General features: G+C 38.8%; 1 protein-coding gene across 1 annotated transcript in view; it reads right to left on the bottom strand.

Annotated features, from left to right (window-relative positions):
* LAMA3 (laminin subunit alpha 3) overlaps positions 1-27,092 on the bottom strand; it is a 110,767-nt gene that overhangs the window by 72,349 nt on the left and 11,326 nt on the right. The window contains 14 exon segments of the mRNA XM_050317399.1: positions 548-682; positions 3,315-3,449; positions 4,249-4,386; positions 4,518-4,559; positions 5,883-5,945; positions 7,356-7,487; positions 8,514-8,604; positions 12,626-12,744; positions 15,887-16,002; positions 17,434-17,531; positions 19,168-19,338; positions 20,794-20,855; positions 20,858-20,911; positions 21,517-21,634. Coding sequence (XP_050173356.1) covers positions 548-682; positions 3,315-3,449; positions 4,249-4,386; positions 4,518-4,559; positions 5,883-5,945; positions 7,356-7,487; positions 8,514-8,604; positions 12,626-12,744; positions 15,887-16,002; positions 17,434-17,531; positions 19,168-19,338; positions 20,794-20,855; positions 20,858-20,911; positions 21,517-21,634 — 1,474 coding nt within the window.

Below are 27,092 nucleotides of genomic sequence, written 5' to 3' on the forward strand. Positions count from 1 at the left end.
CTGATCCACATGGGCAGGAAAAATTGCTGGTATGATGGAAAATTTGCAGAGTCATGTCCATCAAGAACATGACTTTTAGCGCAGTGTTGGCACACATGATGAGCACACACTAGTGCACTTACTATAAAGTTTACAGGACAGTGTGTCAAATATTAGAAGCCCAAACAAGTTGAAACACAGCTTATGTTCTGTAAGTTGAGTGAGCCAGAACTCATAAATACCCATTGCCCAGCCTAAGCTTCAGATTTCACATTTTAAAAGGGACACACAACTGCACCAAGGGCAAACATTGCCCTGCTCACATTAATCCAACTAGCACAGGAACAATGATGATGTGCCAGGGAGGACCATCAGAGTATGTGCTGGTCAGGAAGACTGGCCACTGCCTGGATTTTCACTGTTGTTGATGCCAGCCTTGGATGGAACAAAACTATCATGGTTACATGGGTAGTTTTAGATGGAAATATATTTGAGAAAATTTATTTTCTTCTGCATTGCCAAAATAAGAAGGAAAACCCCAGTAGCAGGAGGAAAGACTTTTACTCACGCAAACAGCTGGGATAGCTGTAATATCCTGGAGCGCACTGGTCACATCTAAGTCCAGCGTAGTTACTATGGCACACACACTGACCACTAGGATCACATGTGTTCTCCACTGAGCCAAAATCATCACATTTGCATTCTGCATAGAGAGAAAAAAAAAATCTATCCTAACAGATACATGTCTAAATCATCACTTATTTAAATTAGAATTTGCCAAAAAACCTTAACTTTAAATAAATCAATCAATCAGAGACAAACCACTATTTGGCCACCAAAAATTAATACGCTGAAATAGATGTTTATTCTGCAATTGCCTCCTCAACCAGTGATAATCAGGTTCCTGCAGTTCTATAATGCACAGTTTAGAGATTCAGTGTGATGCCTTGCAAAACGTGTAAGGGACAGAAATCCATCCTACAATGGGAATAATGTCACATGAGAGAAGTACTTAACAGCTTTAAAAAAAATTACCTCCAAGAAACAGCATCCACCAAGCCAGACTAGATCTAGTGGCTACCAAGATGTGTATAAGTAACAATGCACAAGCACAAGCTCAAGATGAACAAGGTAAAATGTGGCGACATCTTAATTCTACGAGGTGGTAAGCAGCGCATTTGTCAGACTATAAGAACAAATTTCTTGGGGAGTTATCACTATTTTGGCTAACAGCTCCATCACAGATAACGTGCTATTCTATTGAGATGATGCTGAATGTTACACAGGGTCCCACTTCATAGGTACATGAATGGGAGCCCATCTGGGAATCCCAGCCCTCCCAGGTACAAGACGAATGTTGTAGTTAATCCCTTGGATTTTATGACTGACAGAACTGGTTGACTGACAGAAATATAAACCAAACATATTCATGTTTCTGAATCTCCCTTTTGGTTTCTCTTTCTGCTGCAGTCAAAGACACCTGACTATACTGTGATTACTTCAAAGACGCTTGGAAAGATGCAGGGCTTGCTAGGAAGTTAGTATAAGAGAAATATGAATACTGAAGCTTCCAAAAACTAGAGTCCACCTCTACCTGAATATTATATTGCACTCTATTCTAATTTTAATACTACTGTTTTGTTTATAGGCTTTATTTTGATGTCACTCTATTTGAATAAAGCTTCTATTGAGTTCTACAAGGCAAGACCAGAGAGATTAGTTCTAGTTGCAGTAGACCAAAAGTTATAGATCTATCTCCCTCTTGAAGATGACAACTCCAAACAGGAGCAGCAGGCTGGGCTGCTCACCTTCCACCACAGTTTGCAGCATGCTGCGCAAATTTAAGCTTAAACCCATTGCTGCTTATTTTAACTAAACAAACTGTGAACTACAGCAGTTCTGAGTAAACCAACTGACTGTGTTTTCAAATATTTTTATCTGTCTTTTACAATTTGTTTCTGCATGCTCTTTTAAGCTTCTATGTCTCTTTTCAGTTTTTGGTGTTCCAAGATGAAACACATTCAATATGGGTTTGATTTGTTTTAAGATTGTTTCTTGATTCTGTTCTAAGGAAAAAAAAAAAGGTTATTTTAAAACCACTGAACACTGTGTACCAACACAGAATCCTGATTTTATGTTTTTCATTAAAAAATGTTCATCTACTCCAGATAAAACCCACAAACATGGTATTCCTTTGTTCCACCCATCGTGTCTGGTAACACAACACAACACCTTTGCAAAGTGTCATAGTTTAACCCCAGCTGGCAACTAGGTACGTGCAGCCATTCACACCCCACCCACGGGATGGGGAGAAGAATTGGAAAAAAAGGTAAAACACAGCACTGTACACAGGGCTCAGAAGAAAATTAACTCTATTCCAGACAAAATCAGGGCACAAGGGCATAAAAAAGATCTGCTGTCCATTCATAGGAGATAAAAAAGTGTATAAGTCCAGAGGAAGCAGATTGACATAGCCAAAAAACAGAAGTAACAAGGTAGGAGAAAGTAAATCGTAAATGTCTACACAGATCTTGTTAGTCTGAACAGGAAAGCACATGCCAGAACTCTATATTCTTTCTCAATGTAAAATTCACTACAGATTAAGGGCCCCTCTCTCACTCACTGCAAAGGCAGACAAAACCTAGGGTCCAAGTAATACTTGATGGAGTCCTCCATGCACACACAAGACTGTTATGTTACACTACAAAAGTATGTATTAAAAGTTATACTCCATTGATTTCCTCCTCTTGTAAAAAAGCAGGCTAGTCCTTGGTAGCACTGGGGAAACACCATGGAGATCTTCCATGTTTCATGATTACATGGACAGAAGTTGGCTTGGGGACTGCCAGATGATCTTAAAATGAGGGAGAAAGCACCACGCAGGGCAAAAGAGGAGCTTCAGATTTTCAGAACACACATTTTACAAGTACCAAACAAAGCCCCTCTGCAAAAGTAGATCAGTGCTTCACAGTTCTGCTATGCCAGTTCCTTAGCAGCCAAGCATGCCCTGTTGCTGTGGGCCTTCATGTGAGAATAGTCTGTGGTTATTAGTAAGACAGCTGTGCTGACTGAAGGTACATCAAACAGTCTGATCATTCATAAAAATAAAACAACCCTGTGAGTAAAGAGATTATATAATTTTTCTTTACTATGGAAACATGCCTGGAACTGGAGAATTAGAGTATATGAGTCATTTCAGTGTAAAGCACAAGAGTGCCTGCCCATTTACTACTGTGAACATTGCTCCAGCCACTGTAAAAATGGTACCCAAAAAGCACTCCTGTTTGCCTTCTCAGGGGCTTTTTTGATGCTGTACATGCAGCCAGCAGCCTTACCTTGGCAGGCAGGGAAAGAGTGGTGGCCAGGTTGGCAGCTGTCACACTGAAGTCCAGTGACCCCTGAGCGACAAAGACACCTCCCAAGAAAATCACAGATTTCAGGCTGGGTACCTGCCGAGTTACACTCGCACACTGCAAACGAGAAAAGATATTTCAGAGGCAGTCTCTGCACAGGCTATCTTGTCTTTCTCGAAATAAAAATATTTACAAAAAAGTAAAAGTAACTCCCTGAGGCTCAACAGGATCAAAATTTTCCCATCAGACTTATTTTGATTCACAACAGCTTTTACTGATTGCCCACATCAGTAATAATTCAGCATCAAGGGCAACAATGAAAGAGCAAAAGAAGCTAGCTCAAACCACCGGGTTCAATATCAGTGCCAAAGCACTACACTTGGCCTGTCTCCACTCAGAGTCTGATTTATCAATACCAAGCAGTATGCCAACTATTGAAAGTAGTTCCACCTCTTTTGGGACTGTCATGAAACAATTTATGGCTTGGATTTACAACCTCAGATTGGAGTGGTTAATAAAATACCTAAAAAGGCAGTACAGAGATGGTTATTAAAGTTCAAAACCAGTTGGTTTTCTAGCATTAATTAGAAAGAGCAGCTTGGTGCATCAAAGCAATGCTGCAAACTCAAACATAATTTATTTTTTTAAGAAAGACAAGGGTAAGTAACAGAAATGTTTCCAAAAGTATTCTAAATTTCATCAACGTTACTAAATCCAACTCCAAACTGGAGTCTGGCAGCTGCATCACACAGCAGACAGCAACCAAGGAAACAGGGGCATTTCTAGATTGAAATTTCCCCTCATCACATTTTTGTTCTTCTCTGAACACACCTCCATGGCAAAAGAACTTCATCCTTTAGTATAACACTTAGGTCTGTGTTTTGGGTATGCTTGCCAAAAGGAGTGTTTGACTTACCCTGGCACAGGGGGTACTGAAAATACCCCGCTGCACAGGTATCACAGGAAAATCCCCCAAATCCAGTTCGACATCTGCACTGCCCGGTACTTCCATCGCAGTCATCGCCCAGCGCTCCTGCGCCGTGGCACTGGCACGCTGAAGAGCACATTCATAAAGAAAACATTTGCAGCATTACAATCTTAAAGTTCTTATTTCCCTTGGAAGCCAGAGGCTGGCATTTACTCTGGAGCACAAGCTCCAAGCGTCAAAGAAACTATGGCACTTACGCAGACACCGGGGGCCAAAATACCCTGGCTTGCAGCCACCTTCTAGTTACAAGAGGAAAGGAAAAGAAAGAAACAAAGTTAGTGCAAAAAATCACACAATTCCTTGTCATTTTGCAGAGAAAAACAGTTCAGTGCTTAGTAATTACTGCTCTTGAACCAAGAAAACTACATTGTTACACGCAAATCTCATTTCAAAAAACAATGATCTGTAATCATGCTTAGTCTGCCAGCACAAATTTACAACTTCCACACAGAAGCTTTCACTTAGAGGCAGCCGCTTTTCTTGTCTTCAGATGCTGCTCTTTGAAAATGTAGATAGCTCAAGATCTGTTTTCTCCTGTTATATTCATCTTCCTTTAGAGTTTTCTTTCTTCTTTCTTTTAAAAATTTGTGAAAGAAGGGGATATGCAACAGAGCATACCCAGAGGCCTAACAGGGCAATTATTTTGGATGCTGTATGAAGGAGATAAATGGTACAGGAGACTGAGGCTTTTTTGGTTTGCGATGGCATCTGCAGACACTTTCAAGAAAACAACTGGGACTTGTAAACACATACATGGATTTGTACTGTCTGCTTATATCTAAATGTCTGCTGCATTCAAAGAAGAAAACACTTTTTCATTTGCCAACATAAATTCCAGTTTCATTAAAGCTAATAGAAATAAAGGTCAGCATGTTGATTTTGGGATATGGGAAAGGTTAGGAGGGTTTTCCAAGTCATTAATCCTGACGTGCATTACAAGTACATAAGTGATTTAGTGCTAGCTGTGATGATGTCTCTGTTCTGCAGTATGATAGTATATACTAAAAAATATAAGCCCACCAGAGGATTGGATTTCAGGCAGCTTTGCAGTTGGCTAAATAAGAAATATGTAGTACTCTTAGAAATCAAAGTCCTTCACTGCCAAGGGCAATGTACAATTTGCCAGGTGAAAGAGGACAGTCCTGAGGCAGAGGCCACTTAGCATTTAAGGAAGAGATTTACACCACAAATCAGGGGTTGTCATGTCAGAAAGTTGTACGTGTCAGAAAGTCTTGATGGATCTGTTCATAAGAGCACTAAACAAGATGGTCAGCCCCTCCTGCAGATGTTTGCCAGAGGCTGGTCAAAGCTATTTTGTTCCATAACTCATTCTGGAACTAGCCCACTAAACTGTTTAATACAACATGATGAACTTCTGGCAAGGACAAAGGTTCTCTGAAAGATGAATACCAACAGTGGCAAAATTACTACATAAATCTCCACGAAAGACCAACCTAAATGATTCTATGATTCTACGAAAGAGTGGGCACCACTGAAACAGTGAAAAACAGCAACATGGGGAAAACCAGTGAAATGGGAAAAAAGAAACACTAAGAACTTGCCTATTATGTCACCAGCCACAGCATCTCTTGGAATCGGAGAAGTAAAAGGATGTACAGGAGTATCTTTAAAACAAAAGAAACAATGAGGTTTATTTGAAACAGACACAATAATTTCATTAAAAATAATGACAAACAGTGAAGTCATCTCTTGTCAATACAGAGAACATGATATCATATGATTTCAGCTTAGTTTTCTTGCAGTTAGGAACAGGGTAAGAAACATTTTACTTTTGATTTCCAATTCAGGTACAAACTTCCCTTCTCGAAAGAACAGTATGAAAGGCCAGACATCATTTGGAAATTAAACCAAGTTGCTATCCTGCTCCCTATATGCTTTCATGCAGAAAATTCTCTCACACCAGACAGTGTTAGGAGAGCTATCCAGGGAGCTCCACATTAATTTCAGACTTCCTGCTTCCAGATGAAGGTCCATCTCCTTCTATGTGCCATTACTACGTGCTCCATGAACTGCCGGAATTCATGACATGTACAGCACACCTCTGGAGCTTTTATTTAAAAATCCTCCAGATTGTTGAAATGTCTTTCAGACATTCCTGCATTAAGATGGGATCCAAAGCCAATGACCTATAAACATCAGTGGGACTTAGATCAATGTCTACCTGAGCTGAAATTATTTAAAAATGTTGGATTTCAATCAAAAGGATATATCAGATATGACAATCTAGAATGCACTGTATGAACAGGATTTATTCTATCACAGCAATGGAATTCAAACAACATTAAATTTTTACTTTTTTTTTTTCTTTATTTTTTACTGTTTTCCCTCTTCTTGTCTTTTTATCATGGTACCTCTCTCTATTTTAGTCAGATTTCAAATCTTGTCCCAGAACAATACCTATTTTGTCAGAAACATAATTCTTTCTCCTAAAGGCACAAAAAAATCCCACCAATGCATTTTTACAATCTTTTCATGGAGTCACAAGCTTCTGTGCAGCAATTACAATCCTGATGGTACATTTTCTTCTCAGTTATTTTATATATAATTTTTTATGGTAAAAGCATTTTTTATAAGATATCCAAGTTCCAAATCCTAGGAGGTATCAAGGAGAACACATAATATTTTCTTGTCCCTCTGTCATTATAAGTTACATTCTACTTTCTGATCCAAGTGGTCTTTATACCTAAAGACCCTGACGCATGTTTAAACAATTTGTTCACGGCTTTAAGACTGGAGTTCATGATTTACTGAGAGACAGGTGGCAGAGTTTATGTCTTAAATGAATGCAGAATTGTGAGACTGCAGCAAAATATCTTTGATTTTCAAGTCACTACTGTTTTTTTAAATAAACCTGACTCTCCTCAGTATTATAACAACCAATTTATCATATCATGTAAACATGGGAAGCTGAAATGCCAGATGTTTTTTAATCAAGTCAAGCATAATGAAAACTGTTAATTCTTTAATATGCATTTAAAATACAGAGAAAGAAGCATTTTCACTTGTATACTTACAGACACAAAATGGATAACCATAGAATCCATCAGCACAGCGTTCACAGTTTTCTCCCTGGAAATTCTGTTTACAGAAGCAGCGGCCAGACCCTTCCTCACAGCCCTCTGCATGCTCCAAGTTACAACTGCAGGCTAAATAAAAGTATCAGCAATTAGGCACTCTTTGGAAAATAGTAATTTGCCTTTTACAGCAGTGCACAATGGCATTATAACAATAAATCTGCAGTTGTGAATGACTCGTTATTTAAAGAATTAACATTTTCATGCAGCTACATATTTCCCAAGGACTTTATATCATCAGTGAATCCCATAGAAGAAAGACCCATGTTATTTTCTTAGAGAAATTAGAGTATTTTGATTCCAAAATCTGCACATTATTACTCCACAACACCGCAGCAGTTATCTTTTCTGTGGCAACTTCTCACCTCTCTCCATGGTCTAGGCTAAGCACCACGCTCCATCCGCCTTCCCTGACACACGACATGCAGCATCATGGCCATGGCTTTGCTGACTTCCCATTCATTTCAATATCCAAACACAACATAATTGTAATTTCATCCCACCTGTTACATGGATCCTTCAGCCTGTTTGTAATCCAACCCTTATCTCTTACCTATACTCAGTTATTATTTTTTGAATGCTCTATTAGTAATTATTCTATTGCATCTCTTACTAGTCAATAGGTTCAGCATTGCCTAAAATCAGAGTAGTGATCCTTGTGACCTTTTGAGCTACAGAACAAAATCTTCAAGTGACCAAGAGCCAAAGGATACCTCACGTGTACATTACGGAGCTAGGAGAAGCAAGATCACGAGAAGAGATGAGAGTGGCTCCCTAGAGGTCCTGAGGTTCTCCTCACTGTGGGGTGTGTAGCAGTACCCCAGGTTTCCATGATCCTATCTCCTCAGTAGACTTTACTGGTTTACTTCCTCCTATTGTCCTGTTGCTGGTCTGAAGCTTTATGCTCATATCACACATAAGTATAGAATAATATAATTAAAAAGGTCTAAAGCAACACAGAAAGTCGTTTGCAGTTGTTCCCCAAAATCTTTTGGCCACTTTTTCGTTTTTCCTTGCCAAAAGTTGCATCTTACGCCTTTATTATAGCCAAGAACTCCCAAGCCACCACAAGAAGATACTCCATAGGGAAGGACTCACGTATACAGCCATCAGGAGCTCTCACTGGAACACCATAAGGACGATAGTAACCTTTTGCACACTTCTCACAGTTAATACCAGCTGTGTTATGCTGTGCAAAATGAAACAAAAGAAGAATATGAGGTAAAAAGAGGAACTTGGAAGAATTAAGAAACAGTAACATCCTTTACAATGTTTCCATATACAACTAAAAAAGGATTGGCACAGGATAAAATGGAATATGACTGCAATAAAGACAGCAATCATCACGTGGCCTCCTTTAAATAACCTATTCTCTACAGCCTTCTGAATCACGGTATTCTTGCATAAAGCAGCTGAATTTTATTTTAAAAACACTATAAAGAAAAACTATTTTAAAAATTATCTTTTTATCATGATATCTCTTTTCATGTTGCTTTCTTATCACAATATATAAATTGTTCAAGCAATCATGAATTTTTCCTCATACTATATATCAATTATTTGCATACTCTGTGTCTAAAATCAGCCATATCAAAACAAACCAAAACCTAAACAGTCCAGTCAGCACAAAACAGATTTTTACATTAGAAAAGTATGTGTCTCTATAAATACATCTTTTAGGCACACAGAAAAAAAAAATATCCTAAGTAATTTGAAATACAGCAAAAATATACAATTGCGCTGTGAACACGGTCCTGAGTGTATTTCAACTTGTGCAGCAAAGCTCCCTCCTGCAGTGGGGTCAGCAAGAGTGTGCAGGAGCAGTGGCAAGTACCAGTTCACTAAATCACGGTCACATGAAGGCATCCTGATGAGCTCATAGATGTGTTAGCAGGGAACCAGAGCAGGAAGCTTTGCCCTGGAGCAACCAACGCAGTTTCCCCCAGCTCCCACTCGCTGTTTAGTTCCTCCTTAGGGAGTGTTGCAATTCAGGGCTGAGCAGGGACCCAGTATTTACTAGAGGGACTGGTGGTCAGTTCATGAACAGGGCACCCAGAACACTGCACATTCTTCAGAGGCAACTGGTGCTAACTCCAGTGGCACACCGGAGGCCCCAGACCAGGCAGAGCTTCAGGAAGAGGATGCCACTGTCCAGGTCTGGGGCTGTGGAGGCTTGGGCCTCTCCCTGGAGCTTGGAGCAGGTCATTAAGCTGTGCAGAGCTTGAGGGTAAGGATCAGAGGACAGGCCAGCACAGCTGATACTGCAGTGGGTGTCTGTTACAGACCACCTGAACAAGAAGGCAAATGAAACCTTCTTTAGGGAACAAGAGAAGGGGTTATTACTCAGATAACTACAGATACTACGGATAGCTGGAGATACTACAGGTAACTTTAGTCAACTTGGTATCTGCCAGAAGGGCAATGCAGCAAGGTGCAAGCAAATCCAGAAATTATTCCAGAAGTATTTCATTTCATGAAATTAAATATTCTGAATGCATGAAAGGCAATTTCTAATGCAGAGGTTCACGAACCACTTAGGGGAGATGCTCTGTTCCAAATAACACCCACCAACAAGGAAGAACACGTGAAATTGAGGGCAGTGTTGGCTGCAGTGACCCCAAGATTGTGTATTTTAAGATTCTGAGACAAGCAAGCAAGACAAATAGCAGCATTACAGTTCTGGGCTTCTGAAAAGCAGATTTTGCCTTGCTCAGATAGCTGCTTGGCAAGATGTTGCGTGAAAACTCTCTGGTGGAAAGGAGACTGAGACGTAGTTGATTCTCCGGGACAGCCTCCCTAGAACAACAACAGTTCTTTCCAATGTGCAAGTATGCAGAAGGCCAGAACAGATAAACACAGATTTCCTGATTGATCTCTAACTCAAAAACAAAGTACACAGAAGGTGGAAGCAGGGACAGTCTACTTGGTGGCAATGCAAAGATATTGCTCAAACATGCAGGAGGGGAGTTAGGAAAGCTAAAGCCAAGCTGGAGTTAAAACCAGCAAGGAAGACAGAGTGTGAAAGGAAAAGTTTCTAGGAGTACAGCAGCAGCAAAAGAAAAGACAATGGGAGCCCATTGCTCAGTGTGGAAGGAGATCCAGTGAACAAATCATCTCAGAACACACAAAGGACTGGAAGGTGACCGGACATATTTAACATAGTTTACCTAGGGCAGAGTATGCCCAATCAACTTCATGGATCTCTCTTACTAAAGGTGCACAGCAATAGGATGAAAGGCAACAGGCACAGATTGGAACATGGGAAATTCTAATTAGATATTGGGGGGAAAAAAATTTATCACGAAGGCTCAAGAAACACTGGAACAGGCTACCATGAGTGATGTCATTCCAATCCTTGGGGGTGTTCAAAGCTTGGATGAACAAGTTCCTGAGCAACCTGATCTAATTAGACCCAGTCTGAGTAGGGAGTTGGACTATGTGATTTCCAGACCTCCACTGTTATAAGACTCTAAAGAAACTAATCTATCTTTGTATACAACATTTCCACTCTATCACTTCTTCATCGAGGCATCCATTCCTAACACTATTTTCCCCCGATGAAAACAGAACAAGTAAATTTAAATCCATGTACTTTATTAATAATAAAAAATAATCTATAATTAGATTTATGGTAAATTAATTTAATCCAAATTAACTTCCACAAAATTAATTGCAAACAATTCATGACAGTCATACAACCAGGACTCGTAGATTTAGACTAATTTTGCTCTTTTCTCTCCTGGAAGCAATATAAAAGAAATGTTCTTTCATGAACAAAGAGCTAACAGAAAGGATCAAAATGATAAATCTTACTAGACTTCATGAACAAAGTTCTGCACAGAAATGTCAACTGGAAGACAAAGAACATTTCTTCTATCCATGCTAGTAAAAATAGCTCTACTCTCTTCTGACTGCCTTTTGGACAATATCTGATTATACTGTGGCAATAATTATACTGTGGCAATAATAATATGGAAAACATACTCTTTACTGGATATTTCCTTTTTTTGTTCCTTAAATACGGCTATATTTTTAAATGCACAGCATGATAATACATAAATCATGAGGTTTCACAGGAACATAGACTTGATGACAATTTTCCTGTAATACAACATTCTGGTCAGCTGCTTGTCACCACGCATCATGCACCAGATGACTAGACAACAACAGGAAGACAGACTTCCAAATAAGTTTGGATGTATTTAACCATGAGGTCACTGAACCAACGAATAACTCAGGTTGAAAGGGACCTCAGGAGGTCAAGTGGTTCAGTCTCACCCAAAGCAGAGATAAGTCCAAGATTAGATCAACTTTATCAGAGTCTTTTATGATCTTTCCTCACAGTAGTTAGATGGAATAGGACAAGTTACTCAAAATGAGAGACATTCTTTCTCTTTCCAAGAATGTGTTCTCCATTTGGAGATGTTCCAGGAGGATAGAGGTGCGTAATGACAGTTTTCCTCTACCTAAAGAGGGAGTTACACATACGACAGAACCAACTCTTCTCACACATGCACAGCAAAAGCCCCAAAGCCAACAACTATCACAAGCTGCAATTGGGTAAATTCCTACTGAACAGTAGCAAAAATCTCTTTACCATGAGCATGATTAATTGCTATAAAAGATTACCCAAGGTCTGTGTAATGTGCATCCTTTGTCTAATTTTCAGAAGTAACTGGGTATTTTTCAGTGCAACCAGATATAATTTTGCATCTAGCCTTGGTTTGAATGAAGCACTAGTCTAGATGACTTCCAGAGGTCCCTTCAATGATTCTGTCTTTTTCCAATACCAGCAAGTTTCCATCTTGGAAACTTGTCTATATCCTCCTTTACTTCAGCTGATGAGGGAGAGCCCTCTGTGTTTTGCTGCACCTGGCCTGAGCTGGCATGTTATTTGGTTAATTTTATTTCCTTCTGTTAAGCAGGAAAATGTTTTTATCGTTGACTGAATTGTTACATTGTGTGGTTTTATTTGAATCACACAGGACTGAGCCAATAAATTCAATTTGTATGTATCTTTTACACATCAACAAGTATTGTTGTACAATGTAAACTATTTTCACACACCTTTTCCCATGCTTTGAGTACACCAAAAAAAATGGGCCTATCTAGACTGGTGAGCCCCAAAACTATTGGTGTGGAGACAGCTCCACTCCACCAGCCCTTCTTCAATTGTCATTTATTTAAACTGATCAAAATGACCTTTTTACCTGGCAGTTAATGCAGACTCCTCCACCTTCATAATGCCCATGGATGTTTAAGCTTTCTCGACGCTGGTCAACATCAGCATCATAGTAGCAATCGGTGGCATGTCCATGGCAATTGCAGGCTGAAAAAGTAATATTCTAAGTCAGCTTTCTTTTTGTTGTTGGAATTCAGTAACGAAGCAGAGTGGAAAAGAAGCTTTGATTTTATTTTTTTTTATGGGTACACTCAGGCATGTTGGAGTATACTCAAATGCACATATTTACCTATCAACAACTGAACTTTCACACCAGAAACATAGTACAGTCATGTAGTCATGAAGAAAAAGTGCTGCTAGGCTTATCAGAGGAGGCAACAGTTGTACCATCTCAAACCTATATAGTTATGCATAAATGCAGAACTAGGAAGCTCCAGAAGAATGGTAACAGAAGATTTTTAAAATTATCAAAAACATGCTCAAATGTTTATTTTTTTCATGTCTAAAATAATACATCTGGGCTGATGTTCTGTGCACGAAACCTTTATTTATAATAAACAGCTACAGATAAGGTATACATATTTAAACAAAAAGACCTACACCAAAGAACTCTCATATTCAGTTGTAAATACAAATCTACCAGCAAGCTTGGTTATGCATTTACCCAGATGCTGTCTTCTGAATGGAGATGTTTTAAGTATGGGTTGATTCTACTTCCTGAGAATTGTGAATACCAGAAATATGGTTTAGAGAAGCACGGTATGAAGAACAGTAATACCAGGAACAATACTGTTGTTGCTGATGTTGATATTATTATTACTATTTAGAAAAGGATAGAACTGGGTGACTGAGATAACCCATTTCCCCAGTGTACAGTTGTCTGTAGTCTCAGCTGTGATAAATTTTACTTTGGGTGGTTTGTGGCTAGCTCCTTTCCTTTCCTTTTCCCTCCTGCTAGGCTAAACAAATCTAACAGCTGAACTCAAAGTTCTGCTATACTTTTAACTCTTTGTAATAGATCTTAAGAATGCACTGCTCAGAAGAGATCAAGAGATACCCATGAGGCTTTGCTTGCAGGCACATCAGCCTCACAAGTGCTTCACCCTAGGATGTTCACCTATTGAAAACATCAGAGAAAAATCCACTAATGTATCCACTTGTTGCCTTGTACAGACATCAGGACTTCACCAATCACCTTAGATCAAGGTGGGAGAACTTAGTCCTGAAAAACTTTGTTTTTTCACCTTTGGTAAAAAGGCCTGGCAAAATAAATTGCAGGGCCAGTCCAGTGTTTGAGTAAAGGGTGATGGATTTACCTAGAAAATAATTTATCTAATTTCCTACAGATCAGTTATTTGTATCTCATCTTAGATAAAACTAATCCCTTCCCATTAGTCATGTAAAGCTCTGCCTGTCTTCACTGAAGTCTTCCAGAACTATAATGTAATTCAGAGTAGTAACCAAACATAACAGCAATCAAACAGAATAAACCAAAGGGCATGGCCATGGTTTTGCCAGAAACTCATCCTATGTCCTCATTTTTCTGATCTGATCTTTTCTCACTGGAGAGGAACAAATGGGAATTTTCCTGAAAGAACGCAGGAAGCAAAAAAGGCTTCCCCAAGCACCTGCATGCTACTTGAGCTTTTAATTTCAGCTGCTTCAGCACTCCAGAGAAACCTTCCCAGGAAATTCCTCAAGTTTTGAATTGATAATGCTATTATTTCATGTTTTACAATGTAAATAATTGCTCCCATGCCTCTAGGGCCGAGCTGTCTCTGAACTACAGCTCACATGTCTTCTAACAGCAATGAGAAATTATTTCCTCTGATTATAGTGATAGTAATGTTCTCTTAGAGGGCAACAGAAACTCCTTCTACCTCATCACACGTTTTCACCACTTTGGGCCATCTGCCGTCCCACACAGTACAGGGAAACTCGTAACAAAATGTTGGGCTGATCCCTACAAGCTCCCACCAACCTCTTTCGGTTTCTCTCAAGGAATCTCAAGCTTCTGGAAAGCAATGGGGTTGCTTTAATTCCCTCACTAATGGCTGCCAGCAAAAGAGGTCTGCACCTGGCAAATGCTCTCAACAAATCACCTCAAACCGCTAGGAGCAATCCATACTAAAAAGGTTATTTTTTTCAGAGGCAGCTAGAAACAAAGTTGTTTTGGCTCAGAACCTTGTAGATGATATTCTTTAAACTCATTCTTTAAAAAACGTGACATTATTTATGCTCTTTGTCTATCTCTTTTCTGGCAGAAAATATTTTCCTTTCAAAGAGGGGAACTTGAATGAGGTTTCAAATATTGTTCAAAAACTGTGTCCCAACATGCCTAACTCCTATCAAACATTTTAATCAAACACAACCTCTCTTCCCCCTCCCAAGTCGTAATACTGCAGTTTTCATTAAATAAGTCACCTCTTTATTCCTCAAACTAATTATATAGGTACATCTCTTTGGCTTTCAAATAAAGTTCTCCTGTTAACAGTTTGTACCCACTGGCTATGCTGCTCTCAGGAAAGGCAGACGAGAAATACAGATTGGGCCAGACACAAAGGAAATGGCTGTGCACAAAGGTTGCAACATTTTCTGTACCACACACTACCTGGTTTCTGGCCAGAGGGATGCAAAACACATCTGTGTGACAGTACATAGCCATCACCAAAAGAGAGTCTGTGTCGTTGCTTTCTTTAACAAAAGAATGAAACAAGGAGAATTGGGAGAAAGGTAAATGAGTGGCCTTCTCCAGCTTGGCTACTTTGTCGAGCTAGCACACTCCAAAATCCCAACTGCAAGTGTGGGATCACCAGGACTCCCACCAGGAACACCTTTGTGCCCACTGGCATACACTCAGTGAGGGACAACTGTCAGCATGAGAAGGGAGGGCGTCTCAAGCAGTGGCAGCCTTGAGCAATCTCTCTGCAATCTGAACACCAAGATGCCTCTAGTCTCTGCTCTTCTGGGGGAATCCACAGTCCATCAGCAGACAGCTGTGACTGGGGAGAGATACTGACTCAATGCACTACAAGAAGGCTTCCACTTTTCTCATGTCGTATTTTTACTCAAATCAGGATTTTAGCTGTTTAGTAAGGAAGCAGAACATAAATAATATTCACTGCATCATCTATATCTCATTGCTGCATGGAAAGAATTTCCTCCGTAAAGAAAAAAAGGTGTTAAAACACGAAGCGTGCTAGTTATGTTCAACGAAGGTGTGTGCTGCAGCTGATTCCCACCCTCTTGTCAATATCTCTTTTAACCAACCATCTTTTCAGCTACTCACGTTCACATATGTTTGTGCTCCCAGCTGTTGCAGGTTGCCATTGTTTCTGATTATATCCAGGGCAGCAGTGATCACAGGTTTCCCCACAAGTGTTATGCTGACATTCACACTGAAACCTACAGATGAGAAAGGCTCCTAATGAAGCTGAATTTCAACCTTTCTCCTTAATTTTTTAAAATAAAAATTATTATTTTTCTCAATTTTACTGCAGTCCAAGACTTACACGTAAGTGGGAAAAGGGCAGGATATAAGTTCACATGTAAAGAGGTCAATCAGTAATAGTGGAACATTTTGGAACTTCCATAAAATTCTTCATGATTGACTACTTTAACCATGTAATTATGAGATTATTAGCACAGACTACTTACAGACAACATTTACATTTGGATTTAATAGACTGGATTATGAAACTATTCTAGCATATTAAATAAAGATGACATATAACAATTTAGGATGTATCCTATTTCAGCTTCATTCCAAGGTTTAGACTTGTTGACCCACAGTAAATCAAAATATTTATCAGCTTTATAGGCACTCTTTCATAATTTTTTCATTATGTTTTGTTTACAATGATTTTATCAGTGTTTTTAACAAACCAAGATCATAACTTCACCCATTATTTTAAAAATAGTGCACACTATTCATCAAGAAATTTATTTTTTTAAATTTAGCTGAATAACCTATGTAAAGAGTGGGATTTAATTATGGGCTAGGTCTTACTACCATGCATAGCAACTAAATCCCAGGACGAACAAAGACCTCAAGACTAGAGAGGCCTCTCATCTATGTAGTCTAATAGTAAAGGGGCAATAAAATTTTCAAGTATAACCATCCTATTCCTGTAGATTTTACAACTTCGGTACTTACTTTCTCTAGTATAGACATCTGGAAGAGAGGCACCCATCTCTCCACTTACTCTTCATTAAAACACCACAGCAAATATTGCATTGCCCTGATACAAGATTGTTTCAATGATGCCAAGGATAAGAGCAACAGCTGGTTTAAAACAGGTTTTTAAAATATGTTTTAGATAGCCTGACTATTCAGTCACTTCAGTTATAGCAGGTGAGCCAAAGAGTCTGATCTAACTCTTTGTGAAATGGATGTGGAGATCACAAACTTGACAAGGAAAGGGAATAATTTTTTTTCTAGTAACGACTGAAATCTTAGCTGAGCTCAGTTATAATGCTCAATACCTCTATGAAGTTCACTGACTTTGTTCTTGAGTTGAACTTCCTGCTGTAAGAGGTGATATCAATTCATGTTTTCCAAAAAGAACAAAGGGTTTCTAAGAAATTATTCAATCTGCCAAGCTTCTATTTCAATTAAGAAGAAAAATTCAAGTAAAGACTTTTTATTATTATATTTCCCATTAAATATAATTCCCTCTTGACATGTTTTCTTGTCAACCATTAGCAGATTCTATCTTTTTTTAATGTAATGGAAAAAATCCCTGCAGGACTGTATCATTCTAGAATAACAGAAGATAATTTGAAAACATTTATGCACTGTTTTTATCAAATCCATGTTATGCTCCATTTACTTACTGGTATTGGTTTTCAGCTCTCCTTGCCTTACATTCTTCAGCATGGCCATGGCAAACACATCGACCACCAATACTGATGTCCTTTATACTGTAGTAATACTGTGGAACGAGCACAAAAAGTATGTATACGTCTTTCCTTACTTGTATTATGTCAGGAATACCAACATTAGGTTGTTAAATCTTGCTTATTAGAACTTTAAAGGCACAACTTTACAAAAAGCCAAATCAGGTAGCCAATAATCAACCTTCTGTTGATGGTGATGTCTCAGTATTGAGACATCCAGCAAATCAAATACCCATGGGGTACCTAAAAGGAGCAGGCCTGTGCAGTTCACAACCAACACATGTCGCTGAAGCTCTCCATTCCCCAGCAGCTACACAGTCACCAGTACCCAAAGCCAAAGCCTGTTTCAAATCAGCTTGAGGATGGAGATGTAAATTACTGTCAACACATCATTCCATGAGACTGTGGTCTGATCAACAAACAGGATATGGTGGTATGGGCAGTGTAGTTTCCCCATTCAGTCAAAAACTATCACTAAACACTAGAAAAAGACCAAAATCACCAGCTTGGTCAAAATCACTCATGGCTCAAGATGGATTTGAAACTGTGACCTGAAGTTGAACCACTTTGTATCTCATCCCTATGCCTTTGATGGAGTCAACAGCTCCTCCCAATTTTGTGTCATCTGCAAACTTGCTTAGTATCCCTAAGTTTTCATCTGTTTCTGTAGTAAGTTTAACACAAAGATTTTTTTAAGACTATTAACTATTTCATAGACTTGAAAGGTCTCTACAATAAAAAACTGCACTCTCTTTTAGCAATTTAATAAAACACTTGGTATTTCATTCATCTATCCTACACCCTGTGGCTAGAATAACATCAGAAGTTCTTCATACTAAAGCTGTGCTGCTCGCCAAGTAAACTAAATAGTGCATTTACATCTGCCTGTGAGCAACATCTTAAAGTTTACTTAAGACAATAAAGGCAATTAATGGAACTGCTATCAAATAACTGGAATAGCTTTATGTTTTTCAGTGTTGAAACCCTCACACGCATTTGTGCAGTGCCTCACCCCAGGGTTTCCTCCCATTGTTACCAAATATTCATTTTAAATGAAAAGGTTAAAAATAGCAATACAATATGAAGTCTTCAATCTCTGTAAGTATCTGAATTTCTGTCTGGTGTTCCCTTGAGGAAGCTGAATTTCCTTACATTTCCCCACTGAATGAGAGTAGGACTTCAGCCTTCAAGCTCTTACATAGCCCAAAAGGCACAGAAAAAACAGTTTGTGGAAGGACAGTAACTTTCAAGTACAGCCTCTGATTCCGGCTCCTTCAGAAACTCAGGTACCGTTTTCAGAAAAATTTTCTTTGGATACAAATAACAGGAAGCAGTTTCAAATAAAGTTGAAGAGATTTGGTTCCTCAGTTCTATGTGAGATAGTTTAGAGTATTTCTGCTTTGGCTCTTTATAGCTCCCATGATGCACCAAACTTCCTTCCCTATTAGAAAGCAGGGAATGAAGACGGCCTGTTACAAAACCATTAATCATTACTTCCCCTCCATAAATCTGTGCTCACCTAGTTACCTCCTTGTCTCAAATGAACCTGGAGGAAAATATGGGGATTTAAAGGCATGTTGCAAACTTAAAACATTCAGACCGTTTTATGGTCTCTAACATGCTTTAGTATGATTGTTGAGTATACACATCTACAGTTAAAACAGTACTTACTCTGCGGGTTACAGTGGGGTCCCGTTGAGCTTTGGATATCAAGTGTCCAAGAAGAGTATTAGTTCTGAGAAAACGAAGGCGGATGTTCGTTGCTTTCGTGAATTCTCGAAGACTCGGGGAGTAAGTGAAGTTTTCTGCTCCAGGGCGGCCATTCACCAAAGATACTACAATCTAACAAAGAAGTTAGCACATTTTTGTTAAAATATATCAACTCCAGGTGCCAACGGTGGTACAAAGCAAGATAAATAAAAGAATCCAAAAACCAACTATTGTTTCTGAACATATTTGCTGTAACAACTAGGCATTTCAGGTTGAAGCCAGGATATTGGGAAAAATAGTGTTGTTAGTCTTGGACCCTCCTGAATTCTTACTATCCATATGGTACACTGGAAAAAAAGGGAAAAAACGTGCCTCTCTCTGTTTTGGAAACAATAGGTATTACACGCCAAAAGTACATGTCTTAATAGGAAAAAACAATAGCAATAGTTGCAAATAGTTGTTTTAACAGTTGACAGTGTCAATGGGAGTTTTGCCTGAGTAAAAACAGCAGGTTTTGGCTCCTTCCCAAAGCACATTTATTTTTGGGTTAAGGCACAAACATTCCTGGAAAATATTATTGTTACCAGGTCCAGTGCCTGTGAGCGTATTAATGGTCTTTAGGAAGAAAGTACAGAGTGTTGCTTTAGAAAACCCCCTCCCATGAAAGCAGGTTTGTCTGACTTCCAAAACAACGGCTCCAGTACTTTTTTATTTTTTAAAGAAACAGCTGCCAGCAGCCTAGCAATCACGAATCTCTATTGAATGAACAATCTAGTGTGTACGTACAGGGCTTAGTAAAAGACTTTCATTTATTTATAACCATCCAGATAACAGATTTCTACTTACAAATGGCTCCTGTACTCTAAGGCACGTAACAGGGGAATGATGACTGTGCCAGTTGCAGCACAATTCCTTCAGAAACAGTCATAGAGCATATAATAGGAGATGGCACTAGCAATGTTCTTCTGTAGAAAGTATCCTTTACCATATCATATTAGGAAAATTTTACAGATATGTAAACAAACTAACCACATCAGGAGTAAAAGGAGAACGCCAGGAGAAGCTATCAGCACAACCAAGAGTTTAACATTCATTCAAATAATACAAACCACAGTTCTGCTCAGCAAGGAACAATGGCAAAAATCAGAGCAACTTTTTCCAAACACGTTATTATATTAGAAACATGCATAATTTTTATGCATTCTTTTTTTAAACAGCTACTTATTCTTCAACGGTAAACATCTGTTTCTACAGCCTTTACTCACATGAGCAATTTAGGTGCACTAAGTTCTGTCATGCACATTGAAGTGTTCAGAAAATGCAGTCAACACCTTCAAAAGCATACAGCTATAGTGAGGTACCTAAATCATGATAAATATCAACACGGGTTGCTCTGAGGAGCCCCTACCCCTACAGGGAATGGTGACATTTAGGAGGAGTCAGGTCACCTTCCCAAAATCTCACTGTGGTTATGGACTTACTAATGTAAATTCAAGCAGTCACAGCTGAAAAATTACTTCCAGCAAACTTCCAAAACCAGTGCTGTTTGCTTCCAGCATTACACATTACCTTCCTAAAAGCACTTACCTCTCCGTTTTCAAGAGGCAGAATGCGAGAGTACTCTGTGGTGCAAAGGACATCGCTGTCCCCCTCACTGGAAGATTAGCTTCCTTTCCAAAGCGCTCCCAGCAATCTGCTTTTGAGTCTAGTCAAGCAAGAATAAAATTAATCTTATATGTGAAAATAAACACTATTGTTCTATTTCAAATTAACAAAGAAGAATCCCCTGTGCTTTCAGGTAAATTCTATCCCATAGCAGAATAATAACAGTGATTGTGTAGCTCAGCACAGAAAATCAGAAATTCCTAAAAACAATCATTTCTCTTCCCAAGCAATTCAATGGTGCCTGACAAGACATGGTCCTGTATTTCTCATACCATCACAACAAAAAAGTTATGTAGGTACTCCAAAATTTTGCACTTGTATTTCATTTTGATTTTTGCAAGAAACTTCAGGGTCCCATGGACCCTGCAGTTCTGACATACCCAAAAACAAGACAAACAAAACAAATCAAGAATTCCCAAGAGAGCGAAAAAAATTCACATGCTGAGTTACACGTTCAAAATATCATACTCATACAGTTTTATCATTAATCTATTGTAGCTAATTAAGAAGAAATGTATTTAACATTCTTTGTCTTCTCTGCAGTTGAAATCTTCAGCAAACCCCATAGTCAGATTTGCTGCTATTGAGTGAATGATTAAAGAAACCAGCCAACAAAAGGGCAGCGACAAAGGGATTTATACTTACAAGCAAAATATTGCCAGGGACTGTAAGTTCTTCCAAAGTCCACTGATCTTTCTAAGACCCACAGATCTGGACGAGGAGAATTTGCAAACTTGATAAGGACATAGGCAACATGGAAGAGCTGGTAACAGAATATATATAGATCTTGTCAGGAGCTTTTTCAAACTCTATATGAGTACCATAATAACAAAACTAATGCAAATAAACACCTTTTCTTTAGTGTACAGGGAGAAGGCTATTCTCCCTGTAAAGCTTCATTCACATTAAAATAAGAGGACAGATTCTCAGCTGGCTAGCTCACCTGGCAACGTGCTTGAGTATGAGACCGCTGCAACAGGACTGTGTTGAATGCCATCTCCTACATTTCAGAACAGGTCTGTTGTGCAGATGACTGCCTGGGTGTGTTAAGTGTATAGTATTTAACCTTGAAAAGTTAGCATCTCAACACATCATTGAACTAAGATACTTCTGCAGAATCCTGGTACATCGGTTAATCACATAATTGTGCTTGTAGTCAAGGAATATAAAAATTATGCAAGAGAAAATGCACAGAACCTTAACACTGAGACTCCATTGCTTGTGTTTACAGTAATCTCAGAAACCAGTTCCTCATTTTAAGAATATCTCCAGATAATTTTTGCCACTTGACAGACTTTCCAAGTAGAAGAAGCGAGCCATGCTAGAGTTTTGTGGGTATCAAATAACACAGGAGAGATTCTTATGATCGGTAGCTCATTCGATGTCTGAAACAGCTCAAAGAGCTTCATCAGCTCAAGGTTCCCAAGACCAAGGTGCTCACTGTGTATCACAGAGATAGACCACAGAAACAGAAACCTCCCAAACATTAGAGCAAAAACGGATTTGACAAGAAAAGACGTCTTACTGTAAGCCTCTTGGTATAATCCAGAGTCTTAAAACTCAGAACATCAGTAATAACTATCTCTAACACAAAAAAAAAAAAAAACAAAAAACAAACAGATTGATTCTAAAGGTCATTTAAAATTTAAACAACCACAACATGGATAGCAGCTGCCAATAAAAGTGAATCAATACTGAGGTACAGTCAATATTCAAGTGAAGCTGCACTGGAATTTCCCCCTCAACAAGCTCACTGGATAATTATCTGCTGGCAGGAGATTCTCACTTTGATGGGAGAGTGACAGTCAAAGGTTTGTTAAGTACCTGATGCCAGAGTCCTCACATCAAATACACCCAAGCAGTTTATCTTTGCACAAACCTCACAAATGTTATAACCCTGAAGCTAATACTTTGCAAATGTTATTACACTGCAAGCCACAAGTGCATACAAGCTCTCAACCACAAACTGGGAGCAGCATCTTTTGGCATGCCTGGCCTATTCAGGTGCCAGCTAGGAACAGTTCAATAGCTGTCACACCAACTGGGTCCACCAAGAGGGATACTGGCCATATGGACATTACATGTCATCCAGTATGGCTATTCAGGGTAAAGACTGGTATACTTCCAGGAAAGCATAATACTTTTGAAATTCCTAAATTCCATATTCTTGTTTTAACTTAGCTGAATCTCTAAAGGGGCACTGATTTGTTCAAACCAGGTTTGCACTGAGCAGGCAACTGCCTACCTATGAATAGTCCTTCTTCCCTTATATTTTAAGGTATTTAGGAGTCCCATCCTTATGTGCATGTTAACAAGATAACAGCCTATGTTTTGAGTGACACAGATTTAATTAAGACAAATGATTAAATCAGAAATCTCAAGAGGAAACGAAGGAAACATGTAGACAAAGCAGTGGCTTCTCCAGGGCTCCACTGCTTGTAGTCATGTCATGGAATCATTACAACAATTCTACCTACTCTCCAAAAAAGCAGACGACATCTGCCTCAGCTTGTCATACAGTCATATTCTTCTACTCAGATGCTACTCAAAGTGCTGACACAGCCATTCTCACCTCATCTCTCACAAGAAGTGATACCTTCTCAAAAGAGTGAGTAAAATATCGCAGTGAATTCCACTTCCACACTACTTCCATACTGCTGAAGAAATCCGAGACAAGCCCACTTACACATCAGTGTCACTCTGGACTATAATTTTTCATACGCACCTAAAGAAAGTGGCCAAAATGAAGGCACACAACAGTCGAATCAACACGGGGCACCTGTCAAACACCTGTATGCCACATCTGCTAGCCAACCGTGGAATTTGCTTAAGCCTATGACTACTCAATGCATGTGAAACTGAAATACTCTCTGATATGGGTTTTATATGAGGAACTCTGTAACTCTGCCAGTGCTTAAGGAACTGCCTCCCAGCACCACTCTTTGCCTATTTCCACGCAAATCACAAAGGGGAAGTTTAAAAAAAAGCACAGAAACATCACATTACTACTGCATTTGATAACCTTCAATTCACATGCAGCTCTCCTTACATCTCACAGTTTGAAATACTGCTCAGGTTCTACATTCAGGAAGGGGAAAGGGATAGGTCTTTGATAAAAATTAAACTAATTTTAATTAATGACAACGTATCACCAAAAAAACAGTCACCAACACCATCACCTGTCCTGCTTCTGACTTCACGTGAGTGCCTATGACTTGGTTTTGACCTGGATCAAGGATGTAGAAGAGCATCCTGAAAATCCAAACTTCCACTACAATTAAATACTGACCAAGCTGATGAATGGTCTCCCTCCAAATCTGATGAGGCAACAACAGAAGCAAATTAACCACTTGCTTAGAAAATATATCCTTGCTGAAGCGAAAAGAGTAACCTTGCAGACATAATACCTAGAAAAACAACTATTATAGCCAATTTTAATCACATATTCTAAGATGGCATTTCACTAATTTAAATCTTGATTGCAACCTAAGACCTACCCTGTAAAAAAAGGCAGATTAAATTCAGAGCAATGTGTTTCTTCAGCCATTTATTCTTGAGAAAAAAAAAAGTGTCTTAATTTTTGAAAAAAAGCTTATTGGATAGATTTTAAGCTGAATTTCTTTCATTAAAAAAAAAAAAAAACACAACACAATTGTTCCTTCAAAAGGAATGTTAAAACTTTAATAAGCACTAAAAATAACTGCTTTTTTGGTGCAACTATATAATAGTAAAAAAAAAATTTCACCAAAAAAAGCCTGAAATAAGGCTCAATCAAAATTCTTACCATTTTCTTGTATGAATAAAGAACTAAATCTAAAAATAGAAACAGCATTTTGTTTCCATTACTGGAAACAATCCACTCTGGAAATGCATGCTTGAAAGAGGATGTATTACTCTAAGTGTCAAACATCTTATCCTGTAATCTAGCAGCATAGTTCAAACCTGATGGATTATCAACAGTTGAAATTTAACCAGTTCCATATTGATGTGACCTTTTCCTGTTCACTCAACTTCAGATTTTAACTATTCTTGCAGTCAGTGGTCTTGAAGATTCACAAAAACCCACATAAAGTTTTTAAAACCCATCCAGTATAGCGAGCAAAACATCCTCCTCATGTGAGAATGAAAATTAAAATTCAGTGCTACGTAATTACCAACATTACATTATGAAGACAGAGAAATTTTTACAGAAGCTCTTACAGGTGAATTTAAGATTGTATTTGAAGAGCACATTTAAATTGATTGAGAGTTACACTGTACCACTATTGTTAATGATACAATATTCACAAACTCCAACAGCATCCACACTACTTATTTTAACCCAACAGAAAGAAAACTTCCTGTTACCCACTGCAGTCTCATAAGAATTCTAAAAATCACAATAATACTGGTTTAAAATGTTTTCTCTACTTTCTCCTTAAAAGTTTAAACAACTCTTTATATGGAGAAATTCCCAAGATTTGTTGGAATCCTAAAATACATGAGAAAATGGAAGGAAGTTAGATATACATATACAAAGATACAGCATATTTTTCTCCGTTCCTGGCAACATAAACTCAAAACAGAATACCAAAGTAATGAAATGACTTGTAAGATGAGTGCTGGACATAAAGTAGCACAAAATAAAAACATACTATGTTCTGAACAATCATAATGCTGTGTGCTGCACCTGTAGGAAAAGATTGTTCTTCCTTTTTGGCTCATGACAAATAAAAAGTCCTGGAGTGTGGTAGTAACAAGAATCCAACTAACTCCAGGTAGACCATCTATCTGAGGCATTCTGTAGATCTCAAGATGTGTTCAAAAAGATACCACAGCGATCCTTGTTCGTGTAATCTGAGCTGTAGAGGTATGCAGAACAGCTGCTTCCAGCAGGATGGAATTTCTTAAGACAGTACTATCAGATATATCTACACCACCAAAACTTCCCTCAACACAGTAAGACTGTTCCTCTAGGCTTCTGGCATTATCTTGAATAATGTGGTTGGCATGGAACATTACTCATAAGAGACAGAAATCTGATGATCGTTCTAAACTAAACTCAGATGTGGGCTGATGACGGACTGGGATTTATGGAAGAACGAAGTGCTTGGCATCTGCTCCACACCTTAGTGCCACTGACTGCACAAGGTTGGTGTGTGCAAGCCCATTAGTTTCTTAACTAATGAAGCCTTAAGGTCTTGAGCGTTGTTTCCTCTCAAAGACCAAGCCATGAAAGTAACAATCTATTTAAATGAAATTAAAATCCCATATACTCTGGTTAAAATTAAAGGCTTTGATTTCTTGAAGTTGCAAAGAGGTAAGCACTCCCTTTATTCAAATATCTCGGTGGGACTTGAGGCACCCTTGCAGATCCAGGTATGTATAAAACACTCCTGGCAGTCAGTATTTGGCAATTCTCAACAATGTATTTTGCAGATGAAACTGTAATATAAAAAAATGCCAACGAGAGAGAGCTGACCCAGCCTTTCTGGCAGTTTCCAGCTACTCTTCTGGGCATGTGGAAGAGTAGCTATAGCAGAGGTGCAGACAAAATCGTGTGTGGGTAGTAACTGAGAGGCATTAGATCTCCTGACTGTGCTTAACTGTGTACACATAACACACAGCAGTGCCTACACCTGTAAAGAGTGACAGTGACTGGAGAAGCTCCCACCTCACAGCACGCAGAAGTTATTCCTTGTGTGCCAGCCTCACAGCCTGAGCAGAAGCCAGGAACAAACACAAGATTTCCAGTGTTGTTCAATTATCTCTGTGCACGTTGCATTCACATCATGCTTTCATTTAACCAGCCACTGATGAAAAGAGCATATTTAGTTAGGTAAATATGCCCTGTGCATATGCCTCATTGGCACATCTGGAGATCTTTTCTCTATCCCAGTTGATGGCAGGACCAGAAGGGAGAAGCTCTCCATACATTTCACAGGCAATACTGTAGAAGGAGGAACTGTTTCCAGAAATGAAAGGGTAGTCCATTCTTCAGGTTCAATCAATTGGTTTTTTTGCCAAGGCTGCAGGCAAATACATCAACGACTGTCACTTATTTCCCTGAAATTTCTCATGCAGCCACTTTTCCACTGGGATTTGGACAATGACCAACTCAATGCTCACAATTATTTCTTACATATGGCCTACTTCCTCACAAAACACTGAAGCTATTCATACGGGAAAGGATTTGTATGATTCAGCCCTCAGTTGTCCAGAAGATAAACGTCCTCTTATAA

Source organism: Myiozetetes cayanensis, unplaced genomic scaffold (genome assembly GCF_022539395.1).
Source record: "Myiozetetes cayanensis isolate MyiCay16 unplaced genomic scaffold, myiCay2020 scf1, whole genome shotgun sequence".
In the NCBI taxonomy this organism is placed as follows: domain Eukaryota; kingdom Metazoa; phylum Chordata; class Aves; order Passeriformes; family Tyrannidae; genus Myiozetetes; species Myiozetetes cayanensis.